Source organism: Garra rufa, chromosome 18 (assembly GCF_049309525.1).
Source record: "Garra rufa chromosome 18, GarRuf1.0, whole genome shotgun sequence".
NCBI classification, from domain to species: domain Eukaryota; kingdom Metazoa; phylum Chordata; class Actinopteri; order Cypriniformes; family Cyprinidae; genus Garra; species Garra rufa.
This window is the reverse complement of record NC_133378.1, coordinates 26,930,208-26,940,024: the sequence shown is the minus strand read 5'-3', so window position 1 is coordinate 26,940,024 and position 9,817 is coordinate 26,930,208. Positions and strand designations below refer to the sequence as shown.

The 9,817-nt window shown below is 44.7% G+C and overlaps 2 protein-coding genes across 2 annotated transcripts in view; one reads left to right on the top strand and one right to left on the bottom strand.

Moving 5' to 3' along the window:
* The window catches only part of c1galt1la (core 1 synthase, glycoprotein-N-acetylgalactosamine 3-beta-galactosyltransferase 1, like a), a 10,664-nt gene extending 7,646 nt beyond the window's left edge, over positions 1-3,018 (bottom strand). The window contains exons 1-2 of the mRNA XM_073823591.1: positions 2,690-3,018; positions 127-382 (exon numbers count right to left, since the gene is read on the bottom strand). Of these exons, the coding sequence (XP_073679692.1) occupies positions 127-376 (250 nt within the window). The 5' untranslated portion in view covers positions 377-382; positions 2,690-3,018. The remainder of the gene's footprint in view (positions 1-126; positions 383-2,689) is intronic.
* A 1,000-nt stretch (positions 3,019-4,018) lies between these two features.
* The window catches only part of b4galnt1a (beta-1,4-N-acetyl-galactosaminyl transferase 1a), a 38,044-nt gene continuing 32,245 nt past the window's right edge, over positions 4,019-9,817 (top strand). The window contains exon 1 of the mRNA XM_073823218.1: positions 4,019-4,375. Within this exon, the coding sequence (XP_073679319.1) occupies positions 4,256-4,375 (120 nt within the window). The 5' untranslated portion in view covers positions 4,019-4,255. The remainder of the gene's footprint in view (positions 4,376-9,817) is intronic.

Below are 9,817 nucleotides of genomic sequence, written 5' to 3'. Positions count from 1 at the left end.
CTGAAACCTCAATGAAGCGTTTAGAAAGTGAAATCTTTGCGCCAGCTATTATGATGCAGTGCTTTACATCATGTTACACTCATTAATGTATGTAACATTAATGATGCACAGAGGGCGCTGCAGCACCTGGCTGGTGAGGGTGTTTGAGGTTGATCAGAGCAGATCCTTCCACTCTCCAGGTAAGGTTGGGGGTGTTTTGCTCAGGCCCCAGCGGAGCAGGGTTGCTCTTTCCATCACGCTTCCAGCTGAAGCTCTCCTCAAACCACACCTGTCTCAAGAAGACGTACAAGGTGCAGCTGCCCACCAGGAAGCCCAGGGAGAAAGCACATCTTGAATTCCCTGCTTTCATGGTGACAATTTGGGATCCTGCCAACATTGGTCACTGTGAGCATAGAAAAACATTGGTTACAGTACACACAGAATAAAGGGATCAAAATTGTACAACAGCTTGTCACTGGAGCAGTAGCTTTAAAAGGACATCTTTGCACCTTTTTAACTCGGAGGCACATATTAATACCTTAAGGCAGGGGTGTCCAACCCTGTTCCTTGAGATCTAGGGTGCTTTTCAATATCCCTCCTCGTTTCCTCGCTCCTCCGTCCTCCATCCTATGAACCGGAAACCGATCGAGCTCAGCCATGTTGTTGAACAGGGATCATCAAATCTGGACCTCGAGATCCATTTTCCTGCAGAGTTTAGCTCTTACCCTAATCAAACACACCTGAGCATGCTAATCAAGGTCTTCAGGATCATTAGAGAATAACAGGTAGGTGAGTGTGATCAGGGTTGGAGCTAAACTCTGCAGCACATTGGACCTCCAGGGTAAGATTTGGGGAAGGACATCTCGATTCTTTAATTGCACCGTGAGGAGGCAAGGATCGAGGAGGCTTCCTGAGGAGTCTTGAGCGAGGATTCACAGGTGTATTCTATGCGGAAGTGTTTTATCGACTTAACGTGACGCACTCCTCCCCCTTCAGATATGTCATAATAATTTACATTTATATTTTACATTTGCAGTGTAAATAATGTCATATATTTAAACAGGGCATCTTGCTTTGTTAATAATTATTATGAATGCCTTAAATAACGAACTTTAACAACATATGGGCAGATCCCTTTAGCGCAGCTTATGACGCTTTGAAGTGACGCTTGAGTGGTCAAGAATATTCCAATGTTCCTCCTTTGACTCCTCCATCCTCACTTCCTTTCCTTAAATCCTTCCCTCGTATTCTAGGGGGGTGGAGCTAAGACACGAGGAAAGGAAGCAAGGAAAGGAAACGAGGATGCAAAAATAAGAAATGAAAAGCACCCCTACTATGCCGCAAAGTTCAGCTCCAACCCTGAAGAAACACACCTGAACCAGCTAATTAATCTCTTAAGTAGCACTTGATAATTACAGACAGCTGTATTGGGGCAGGGCTGGAACAAAAATCTGCAGGTAGGTAGATCTCCAGGAACAGGGTTGAGCAGCCCTGCCTTAAGGGTATGTATTACTACTCTAAGGTACTAATATGTACCTATTAGGGGTAAAACAGGTACAAATATGTCCTTATAAGGGTGCTGCTCCAGTGACAATTGTTTTCATTGACAAATTTATCACTTGAGCCATATAACAGAAAAACCTGGCAAATAAAAACTGTTTCCCTCTAGAGCAGGGATTTCCAAACTTTTTTTTTTTTGTCAAACCCGCTTTACCTAAAATATTTACTTGAAGCACACTGTGAGATTTTAAGTTAATAAATGTGTATTAGTGTTGGTAAGTTTATTTATTTATTTATTTTTTATTTAAGCAATTATTAGATTTTCATCAATTTATGAACTCCTATAAAAACATACTTGAGCTACCATGAGGTTTCTAATTTTAGGGTAGATACTTTTTCAATTATAACCTTACATAATTGAATAGACCAGGGGTTTTCAAACCTGTCCTGGAGCCTCCCCTGCCCTGCACATTTTGTATGTCTCCCTTATTAGGCACACCCAATTCAGGTCTTGCAGTCTCTACTAATGAGCTGATGATTTGAATCAGGTGTATTAGATGAGAGAGACAAGCAAAATGTGCAGGGCAGGGGAGGCTCCAGGACAGGTTTGAAAACCCCTGGAATAGACAAAACACCTATTCTTTTCAAGATCATTTCAGGCATGTTGATATAAGCCCATTTTCTATTTAGGATTCAGGTTAAATCTGAGGAATCAATCATAAGCTGGTTACCTTGCGTGACTGATAAATCTTGGTTCTTACCCTCATTTCCAAGAATTAGGCACCTGCTGCTGCTGCCAGGCCTTCAGTCATATTGCAAGTGTTTAAAAATGCACATTTTACAAAGTTGACCAATAACATTCAGGCTGACCGCAGAGTTAACCATTTGTATTATTATGGATGAAACACTAAGAAATTCTAAATCACTCTCTATTATTAGGCCTACAATTTTCATTTAAACCCCAGTCAAGTGTTCAAACAGAATGTTTGCTCTAAAGAAATCCTGCAAAGACCCAACAAATCCCAGTCTAAGCTGGATTTTTCCAAATTCGATTAATGGACCGAAAACTGCACGGAATTTAAGTTATTACATACATATTTTAATGAATTGACAAAATGTATGGTCTATGGTCTATCCATAAGACAACCAAAATACACGCACTATTGAAGACATGAGAGGTGCATCAGAGATCTAGAACAAAGGCCCTTACCTTGCATTCTTTATCTGCCCTCTGCAAGCCTGTCACCGTCCCAAAGAACGCTTTGAACTCCGACCAGTTTCATGCCTTCAGTCTTTATTCCTTTCAATGTCCGCTAGCTTACATGAGAGGAGCGCGTCAGGTTGCGTTTGAGTGCGTGTTGTGACGCTAAACATAAACAAACGTTGAGGATTTCATTCTTTAGTTAAAGACATGGTATGCGACAGTCACCCGACTTACTTTGGCCTGTATTAGCTTTCGGTTTGCCTTTAACTGTATGGTGAACAGGCCTCTGTGTGCTTTTACGAGACAAAAGATCCTCTGTCATGAGCGGGTACTGTGTCAGCATCACACACGGAACGCCATATCGAGGTGTTTGATTGGAGGAATAGCCGGTTTGTTGTCATGGGTGTCCCCGCCCACTAGGGGCGTTCGCTCATGTTAAGGATGACAAATTTGACTATTTATTAGGAAAATTAAATAATTTACTTTTATACTGTAAATGTACTGAAGGCATCATCATTAAAATGTGTAATTTAATTCATTTTAGTACATACCTGTTTTTAGCAATTATTATTGTTTCAAACTGACTAACAAAAAAGTGCCAGACAACCCTCAGACTCAGAGAGTAAAAGACAAAGCGGTGTAATAACGATTACTCACAATAAAAGTTTTTGTTTATATATGTGTGTGTGTACTGAATATTTATTATGTATAAATAAAGACATAGTACATAATTTGAAAATATTTACATTTACATATTTATATTCAAAGAATTTATTATATTTAATATATAAACATGACACATTTTTCTTAAATATATACATGCATGTTTGTGTAATTATATGTATATGTATATGTGACATAATAAATATACATACATGTATTATGTAACTTTTATTTTGGATGCGATTAATCGTTGCCCAGCCTTAAAATTAAACTATTCTCAACTAATTTATTTCATACAGCCATATGCAGATTTGTATGTATTTCTTCTGTTTAAGCTAGATGTCAATACAATCAAATAATAAATATTATAATTTCCTCCTAAAACGGTACTAAACAGTAGCATTATTTTTTTATTTTTTTTACAATTTTAATGAGAAATTTTGTAAAGGCAATGTGTTTCAGTCTCATTTTAACATGATGTGTGAGTGAACTCTAGCAACTGTTCACTTGGATAGCCACTAGATGTCTCCATTCACTTGCTGTATTACATGAAGCTGCTATCAAGGGCAGATCTGATGGGCAGTATTTTGGTTAAAACGTCTGGGACAAATTATATAATTTTTTTTTTCTTTTATGCCAAAAATCAGTATTAAGTAAGATATTTAGTAAAGATTGCGTTCCGTGAAGATATTTGGTAAATTTCCTACCGTAAATATTTCAAAACTTATTTGTTGATTAGTAATATGCATTGCTAACAACTTCATTTGGACATCTTTAAAGGCGATCTCTTCAATATTTAGATTTTTTTGCACCCTCAGATTTCAGCTTTTCAAATAGTTGTATCTCGGCCAGATATTGTCCTATCCTACCAAACCATAAATCAATGGAAAGCTTATTTATTCAGCATGTATGATTTTCGAGTTCCGCATACTGCTTCTGCTATGCGTGGATTCACATCCTCATTCACTCTATACGCACGCTTTGCACTTGAGGCAGTTAAATGAGTTTTGGACTACCCCTATTTTTAAGGTAAGTCATTATACTACAAATAATTGTACTTATTAAATGAATAGGGGGGGAAATGATTAAAAGAAATCGCAAATGATAACTCAAAGCTTGTTAGCCTACGTGGATGGTGTTTCATCCGAAGACTATGGACCTGTTTAATAGACAGAAAAGTGTAAAAGCTTTTCTCATGTAAACTTTAAGTTGTTGCTGTTATCCTCTTCAGCAAAATATAAATATTCCATAATATCTACAATTGCACACCACAGGGTGATGGTATAATTTTATTTTTTTTAAAGTACCACTGTTTATAACAATTTTAAACGGTTTACTGCTTTGATTTCTGACCGCACATGACTTTTATACTATTGTATGATCACACTTAGCTGACAAACCACACAGTAAATGGCAGTGTTGGCAGGGCTACCAACTGTTTAGTCCCGCTTGGAATGAGAACTCAACACAAAAACCTTATCCACCTTATTTTAAAATTCGTAAATTAGCTTTTTTCTGGTAATGTGTTAGACTTCCGCTTCATAAGCCGCTGTAGGGAAATAACAGTAAATAACAGTAAAACTGTTTGTACTACAAACCAGTGTGTTCATAATTAAGATAATACATTAAAATAATATGGAAAGACACACCAGTTTGCAATATCAAGAAGCAATATGAGTTGTTTTGTACAGCTAAAAGCAGCTGGAAGTGGATGAGACCGGAAGCTAGACACATTAAATTTACAAATGGCCGCGCCAGCTCTTACAGGAAAAATAAGGTTGATAGACCTACAATATTGTGACCCAAGCTTACAATCTCATAATGTTGCTGATATTTTGTCAAACCTTTTTGTCAAAGGCTTTAGCTGTCCCTCAGAGTACTGTTTAGGGCATTATTAAGAAGTTGAAAGCTTATAGCACCACCAGCACAAAGTGGATGTCCAAAGTGGATGACAGAGCCAGGAGGACATTGATAAGAGAAGCTACCAGGAGGCCAGCGGCAACTTTGAGGGACTTACAAGGCTTTATGGCTGGGTCTGTTCAGTCTGTGCATGTGACAACTATCTTCTAGCTTTACACAAAGCTGGCTTGTATGGCAGGGTGGCACTAAAGAAGCCTTTCTCATTTGCAATATGCAAAAACGTACTCGGTTACTAACGTAACCTCGGTTCTCTCAGAGAGGGAACGAGTACTGCGTAAGTATCTTACGCTTGGGGAAAATCCTTTCCGCGAGAGATATTGAAGCCAAAAAATTATCCTTAATTTTGTATTCATGTAAAACGCGTTGCCGCAGTGTGCAGACATAGGCGAGGCGGCTCGCGTGCCTATTGGCTGCTCTGCTGCAACTGCAGCACCTATCGAGTGAGGCTTGGCGCGGTGCCAGCTCCAATGAGGGCATTTCGCGCCTAATACGTCATCTCCCGCCCAAAGTGGCGTGATCCAAGCCTATAAATATCGCTCGAAGGTAGCTACACACTGGTTTTTTCATCATAAATGCGCCCAGAGCACGCGCTTGCACGGCAAGATACGCAGTACTCGTTCCCTCTCTGAGAGAACCGAGGTTACGTTAGTAACCGAGTACGTTCTCTTACGAGAGGTCTCTCGTACTGCGTAAGTATCTTACGCTTGGGGACCCCATGTAAAACGCCGTGCATGCCAGGATCTGATACCATAGACCCAAGGGCAATAGCCCGGGGTTCATATAGTGCTTGAACGTGCTTGAACGTATAAAGGGCTTAGGACCCTAGTAACACTGGCTCCTAGTGTATCCGGGCAGGTAAACGACCTGGATAAACTTGGAAAATGGGTCTAGATATCTGTTAATATCTAGACCGATAATAACTTGGCCTGTAGGGTGGGAACCTCCAAGTTGTAGAATCTTATGAATGTAGACGGAGAGGCCCAGCCCGCCGCCGTACAAATGTCTTGTAAGTTGATCCCACTCGACCAAGCCCACGACGAGGCCACGCCCCTCGTGGAATGTGCTCTGACACCCAGCGGGCATCGCATGCCCTTGCACTCGTATGCCAGTGCAATAGCATCCACTATCCATCTGGATAAACTCTGTTTTGACGCAGCCATTCCTTTAGAATGCCCGTAAAACGAGACAAACAGCTGTTCTGTCTGCCTAAAAGCAGACGTGCGAAACACATAGACTCTTAGCGCTCTAACTGGACATAAGAGTCTCGCGTCAGCCTCTTCATTCACAACCGGTAGAGCAGACAGGGCGATGACCTGTGCTCGAAACGGTGTGTTAATAGACTTTGGCACATATCCATGCTTGGGTTTGAGTATAACTTTAGAGTCATTAGGTCCAAACTCCATACATGTCGCGCCCACAGAGAGTGCGTGCAAATCTCCCACGCGCTTCACTGAAGCGAGCGCTAGGAGAAATATAGTCTTAAGAGACAGATATTTTAAATCAGCTGCCTGTAGTGGTTCGAATGGTCCGCTCTTCATAGCGTCCAGCACCACAGAAAGGTCCCACGTTGGGACTGAAGGCGGTCTGGGTGGATTTAATCTCTTAGCTCCTCTAAGGAAGCGGATGATTAAATCGTTCCTCCCTATTGACTGACCTAGCGTTGTCCTTGAGAACGCTGCTATAGCCGCCACATAAACTTTGAGCGTGGACGGGGACCTGCCCTTGTCCAGCAGCTCTTGTAGGAAGGAAAGTAGATCTGTCACTCCACAGTCGGTGGGCGAAGATCCGCGGGCTGCGCACCAGTCCGAAAATATCGACCATTTCGAGGAATAGAGCCGTCTAGTAGATGGAGCTCTAGCCTGTGTGATCGTTGATATCACTCCTGTGGGGAGTTCATCATATATTCCCTGGTGACCCATACATGAAGGGACCACAGCTCGGGGTGAGGGTGCCAAATCGAGCCGCCCGCCTGCGAGAGGAGGTCTCTCCTCACTGGTATTGGCCACGGTGCGATGCTCGTCATCTGCATCAGCGCTGGGAACCAGGGCTGGTTTTCCCAAAACGGCGCTATTAGCAGTATTGCACACCCCTCCTCCTTCACCCTCTCTATCACCTGAGGTAGGAGAGAGACGGGGGGAAAAGCGTAAAGAGGACGGCGGGGCCACGCATGGGCTAGCGCGTCCTTGGCTTTGGAAAAGAATTCTAGACAATGAGCGTTGTCCTGAGATGCAAATAGATCTATCTCCGCTCTGCCGAATACCCTCCATAATAGCTGCACCGTTTGAGGGTGCAGCGACCATTCGCCCGCCGGAACATTGTTCCTGGACAGTCTGTCTGGTCCCACATTTAGGGACCCCCGCACGTGCGCTGCCCTCAGCGAGCGCAGGTTGCGATGAGCCCATACCAGAAGGCGTTCTGCAAGTGCATGTAGTTTTCTGGACCTGAGACCGCCCTGGCGATTTATGTAAGCCACTACCGATATGTTGTCGGAGCGGACTAATACATGACTTCCCTTCAATAAGGGAAGAAAATATGTCAGCGCATTCTCCACTGCCATCATTTCGAGGCAGTTGATATGCAGTGATTTCTCGCGTTCTGACCACTGGCCGAACGACGGTCTGCCGTCTAGCAGCGCTCCCCATCCCGAGGTGGACGCGTCCGTGGACACTACTTTCACCTTCGAGGGTCTCTCTAGAGTGACACCTGTTTGGTATCAGCCGGCTGCTCTCCACGGCATCAGGGCTGTAACGCATCTCTGATTGATCGTGAGACGGAGTCGACCGGACGCCCACGCTCAGCGCGGCACTCGCGCTCTCAGCCAGAACTGCAGTGGGCGCATGCAGAGCATCCCTAACTGTAGAACTGATGATGCTGAGGCCATAAGACCTAACACTCTTTGAAAGGTCTTGAGCGGGGCAGACGTGCTGCAGCAGAGCGCGCTCACTGCGCTCTGAATGTTCAGCGCGCGCTCTTGCGATAGCTTCGCTGTCATTGACTGCGAATCCAGTTCTATGCCCAGGAAGGAGATATTCTGGCTGGGGTTCAGCGAGCTTTTCTCCCAATTGACTTTTAAACCCAAATTCTCGAGGTGATCGAGTAACATGGTCGTATGCTTCCTGAGCATTGAGCGAGATTGCGCTAAAATCAGCCAATCGTCCAAATAATTCAGTATTCGCACTCCCTTCAGTCTGAGCGGGGCGAGCGCTGCGTCCATGCACTTCGTAAACGTACGGGGTGCTAGGGACAAACCGAATGGCAGGACTGTGTACTGATAAGCTTGGCCCTCGAAGGCGAATCTCAAAAATCGCCTGTGACGCGACGCTATCTGTATTTGAAAATACGCGTCTTTCAGATCCACTGACACAAACCAGTCTCCTCGGCACACTTGCGCGAGGATTTTCTTGGTCGTGAGCATTCTGAACTTTCGCTTCACCAGCGCTTTGTTCAGTTGTCTTAGATCTAGTATGGGCCTGACTCCCCCGTCTTTTTTCGGTATCAGGAAGTATTTGCTGTATAGCCCTCTTTCGCTCTGACCTTGAGACAGGGGTTCTATTTGCTCAATACTCCTTTGCTCAATAATGTGGTCACTTCGGCTCGTAGCAGGTGTGCTGCATCTGCCTGTATAGTGGTCTCGACGCGCGCCGTGTAACGGTGAGGGCGCCGTCGAAACTGGAGCGAATAGCCTCTTTTTATGATGTCCAGCACCCATTGTGAAACCCCCGGGAGCTTTTCCCATGCATTTGCATGTAATGCAAGGGGGTGGGTGCGAAGCGCGCTCCGATCTGTTAATAACGGGGCCGCTTCAGTGTGTTTTGACGCACAAGTGTCTGTGACATGCGAGGCTCGGGTTACGCTGACCGCGGGGACTGCTATCTTTGTGTGTATATGTGGTTGCGTGGTAACGGGCACATTTAACACACTCAATGCCGCTTTTAGCCGCGTAGACGGGGCGTCGTCCGGTTTCGTTTTTACAGAAACCGTAAGACCTGCCTGATATGATATGTGTGGGCACTTTAGGGTGGGCACATATATCACATGTGAAGCGCAGTCGATTTGGGTCGACTTTATGTGCGCGGGGTTTGTATGACAGGATGTGCTTATGTGTAGTGATGGGCACTGGACAGTGGGCATGCGTGCTACACACAAAACACCTTCGGCTGTGGCCGGAACACCCGAAAATACACTCTTTTGAGGATTTATTTGGGTAGCCGTGAGAACGGCTTTTGAGTGCAGACAGGCAGGCTGCAGCGCCGGCCTGATGACTGCGGATGATGCTGGAACAGCCACATTTCTTGGAGCTGAGCGAGCGAATACTTTCGGTGGGAGTCTGGCAGCCGAGGGACTCGCGCACCGGCGTTTTCCTAGCTGTACTAGGCCTGCTTCGGGGGGTTAGGTTTCAGCTCAACCCTGGGTCTCTGAGCGCGCGCTCCGTGGCGGCGGCCTGCAGAGCGGGAACGAGGTCTCGCTCCCTGCTCCTGGTGGCGTTGTGAGACAGCTGCAGCGGGCTGAGGCTGGGGTCTGGAGCTCTGCGCTGGCGGCTTTGGGCGACCG